Here is a 3,625-nt window from a genome sequence, read left to right on the forward strand (position 1 = left end):
CCCTTGGTAGAGTGCAGTGGCATCACAGCTCACAGCAACCTCCAGCTCTTGGGCTTAGGCAATTCTCTTGCCTCAGCCTCCCAAGTAGGTGGGACTACAGGCACCCACCATAATACCTAGCTATATTTTTGTTGCAGTTTGGCCAGGGCCAGATTTGAACCCACCACCCTCAGTATATGGGTCCGGCACCCTACTCACTGAGCCATAGGCACTGCCTTACTTTTGCTATTTTTAGTAGAGACGAGGTCTTGCTCTTGCTCAGTTTGAACTCCTAAGCTCAGATGATCCACCCGCCTTAGTCTCCCAGAGCACTTAGGGTTACAAGAGTGAGCCACCACACCTAGCCTCATGGTTAATCTTATTTCATTTTTGTTCATACTTTCTCCCATTCCTGTCCACTGGGTATGGACAAATTCATGACATACTTCACCAGTAAACACTTCTGCATGTGTCTTGGAAAGATAAGGCAGAGTCTAAGGGTCTTGATCCTATTCCAGGTCTGCTTCACTGAGAGTGGCCCTTGTGAAACCCAGCTCTCCCTTTGGGCTGCTGCCACACACAGACGTAGGGTGCATACAAACTCTCTTCCTCTTCTGGACCAGCTGCCTCTTCCCATCAGGGCACAGGAATTTTTGTTTTAGGGAATGGAGGTGGTGTAGCTATCTCTGAACATGTAGAAGAGAATCTCCATTGGAGCTTCTGCTCTACTTTGTATTTTCAACAGATTTTTAGAAGAAACCTTTATTTATTTATTTTTGAGACAGTCTCACTTTGTTGCCCTCAGTAGAGTACTATGGCCTCATAGCTCATAGCAACCTCAAACTCTTGGGCTCAAGTGATCCTCTTGCCTCAGCCTCCCAAGTACCTGGGACTTCAGGCGCCTGCCACAAGGCTTGCCTATTTTTTTGAGACAGGGTCTTGCTCTTGCTTACACTGGTCTCAAAACTCCTGAGCTCAAGCAATCTACCCACCTCAGCCTCCCAGAGTGCTAGGATTATAGGTGTGAGCCACCATGCCCCGCCTCTTTTTATTTTATTTTTTTTAGAGACAGAGTCTCACTTTGTCACCCTCAATAGAGTGCTGTGGCATCACAGCTCACAGCAACCTCCAGCTCTTGGGCTTAGGAGATTCTCTTGCTTCAACCTCCCGAGTAGCTGGGACTACAGGTGCCCGCCACAATGCCCGGCTACCTCTTTTTATTTTTTAAAGGACAAAACTTCGTGGTTTAGTTAAAATATTTTTGAGTTTCTTTAAAAACAACTTCCTCATGATTTTTCTTAACCAAAATAAGCTTATGTTTCTGCTAAACTTACAAATCTGAGAATATGTCAGTTTAATGACAGTTCTCCCCTTCAGCTCTGTGACATCACGAGCTGCCTGTGACACCATGCCTGTTTGTCCCAAGTTGCCGGAAGTCCAAAGCCTTCTCCACCCTGTTGAATTCAGGGCTGTCCTGGAGGGGCTTAGACTGCTACCAGTTTGTCCTGAGCGTGGTCTGCGTTTCTTCTTGGGGAACCCCGGATGCTTCTGTGATAGGAGAGTGCTTGAAAAGCAGTGTGACAAGGACCTTCAGCTGCCAAGGGATGCAGAGATGTCCCACAGGGCCTGGGTTCAGCAGCAGCAGTGCTCTGTGAAGGATTTGAGGCCACAAATCCTAGCAGGACAGATTGGAGTTGAGAAGGAACTTAGAGTTTGACCAGACTTCTCTCAGCCAGCAGACTACAGAAAGTAGGTGCCCCCCTTTGGAAATGTCTGCCTCACCTCCTCGCTTCTCCTCTTTGGTGCTTCCCCAGCCTTCTGTGTTCTCTCCTTTGTTTTCTTTGTGAGATGATGGAACCTTTGGTGTTAGGTGTTCTCTCCCTTCTTTTAGAGACCAGAGGCTCTTCTAAGGGGGCTGGAAACAGGAATAAGGAAGCTCCCTTCCTGCTCATCTCTCAGAGCGATGGGCCTGCTCCTCACTCCTCACGTGCACACCTGCCCATGCCTTACCACCTGCCCTCGCACGTGTCCACTCTCGTGCTAAGGGCCTGCAGCCCCTGTCCTGTCTTGTCACCTTGGCCGGCTCTTTCACTCCACACAGGAAGAGCCATGGGCAGAGGTGTCTGAGCCAAGGCAGCCACAAGCAGGGAGGAAGGTGCTGAACTTCTGAGTGTTTTCGGTCCCCAGACCAGCAGTGGCTGCTCAGAGAAGACACTTGGCCAGCCAGTTCACAGCAGCAGCAAGAAGACAACTATGTAGCAGAGAAAGAAGCTGAGGCATTTGTTCCACTTGATCCCCCTGCATCAGACAGATCCTGAGACTCAGCCATTCCCACCCACCTAAAGCCCAGAGAGGGCAGACGCATTTGGATACATTCTTCAAGCAGCAGGGTGGAATGTCTGGTGAAAAAATGCCTCCCTCCAGCTAGAGAGAATCATCTAGAAGCAGAGATTGCTGGGAGCCCAGAAGGGACCGCAGCAGTTCAGGGCACAGTCCTGCTTGCTGCAGGACAAGCACACCCACAAGTCCCCACTCCGGGACCCCCGTGAAGGCCGGGTTCCAGAGCCTCGGTGTGGAGGCGGATGGGCATGCTGCAGTCCTTTGAGCCTCCAAAGGCTCTGCAGCCAGCACGTGCCCCAGCTCCACAGGTACAGCCCGTGTCACCTGGGAGCACGTGGTGAAGTTGATAACTGTCCCTCAGGCAGTGCTCCTTACTCCCCAGCGCCTCAGTCTCCTCGATCTGTGAGCTGAAAGATGTGTGCTCCTCTTTTCCCCATCACCTTCCTCTCCTCTGGCTACTCTTCTTCCTTCTCTGTATATCTTCTCAGATTCAGCCTTCTCCCTTAGTCCTCACCCTCAGAGAGGCGAGTCTTGCTTCTTTGATGCTATCTTCTGGGCAGGGATCTCAGCCTCGCTTTTCTCCTGCTCTTAGACCTGCACTATCCACATACATGTGCTTTTATGTCCTGCACATACCACCTCAGTCCCCTCAGGCTTCAAACCAGGTTTCTTCATTCCCAGACCACCTCCCTCTCCCTCCCTGCCTGCCTGCACTTTAAGTGAGGTCCTGGCCCCATCTTGACGCCTAGGCTCAAGTCAGGATCGTCCTTATTTCTTTTCTCTATCACTCTTTATATGCAGTAAAGGGGGGAGGATTCCAAACTCTTTGGACCAGAGGCCTGTGTCTTATACCTTTCCATATCCTTAGGGCCTCTGCAGAAAGTTCACAATTGATGTCTGTTGGTGTTTGCTCACCTCTCTGGTCTTCAGAGTACTAGGTGGACTCTTAAAAAACTTTTTTATTATGAAAAATTTTAAACAGACCAGGTGTGGTGGCTAAAGCCTGTAATCCTGGCACTTGGGGAGGCCAAGGTGGGGGGATTCCTTGAGCTCAGGAGGTCGAGACCAGCCTGAGCAAGACCAAGACCCTGGCTCAGTGCCCGTAGTACAGTGGTTACGGCGCCAGCCACATACACTGAGGCTGGCAGGTTTGAATCTGGCCCGGCCAGCTAAAACAACAATGACAACTGTAGCAAAACCTGGTGCCTGTAGTTCCACCTACTTGGGAGGCTGAGGCAAGAGAATTGCTTGAGCCCAAGAGTTGGAGGTTGCTATGAGCTGTGATGGCAGGGCACTCTACCAAGGG

The 3,625-nt window shown here is 50.6% G+C and overlaps 1 protein-coding gene across 1 annotated transcript in view; it reads left to right on the top strand.

Annotated features, from left to right (window-relative positions):
• STARD9 (StAR related lipid transfer domain containing 9) overlaps positions 1 to 3,625 on the top strand; it is a 128,224-nt gene that overhangs the window by 98,056 nt on the left and 26,543 nt on the right. Inside the window, 4 exon segments of the mRNA XM_012806315.2 lie at positions 1,537 to 1,684; positions 1,686 to 1,728; positions 2,167 to 2,273; positions 2,275 to 2,627. Of these exon segments, the coding sequence (XP_012661769.1) occupies positions 1,537 to 1,684; positions 1,686 to 1,728; positions 2,167 to 2,273; positions 2,275 to 2,627 (651 nt within the window).

This window comes from Otolemur garnettii, unplaced genomic scaffold (assembly GCF_000181295.1).
Source record: "Otolemur garnettii isolate 467f Iridium unplaced genomic scaffold, OtoGar3 scaffold00050, whole genome shotgun sequence".
NCBI lineage: Eukaryota > Metazoa > Chordata > Mammalia > Primates > Galagidae > Otolemur > Otolemur garnettii.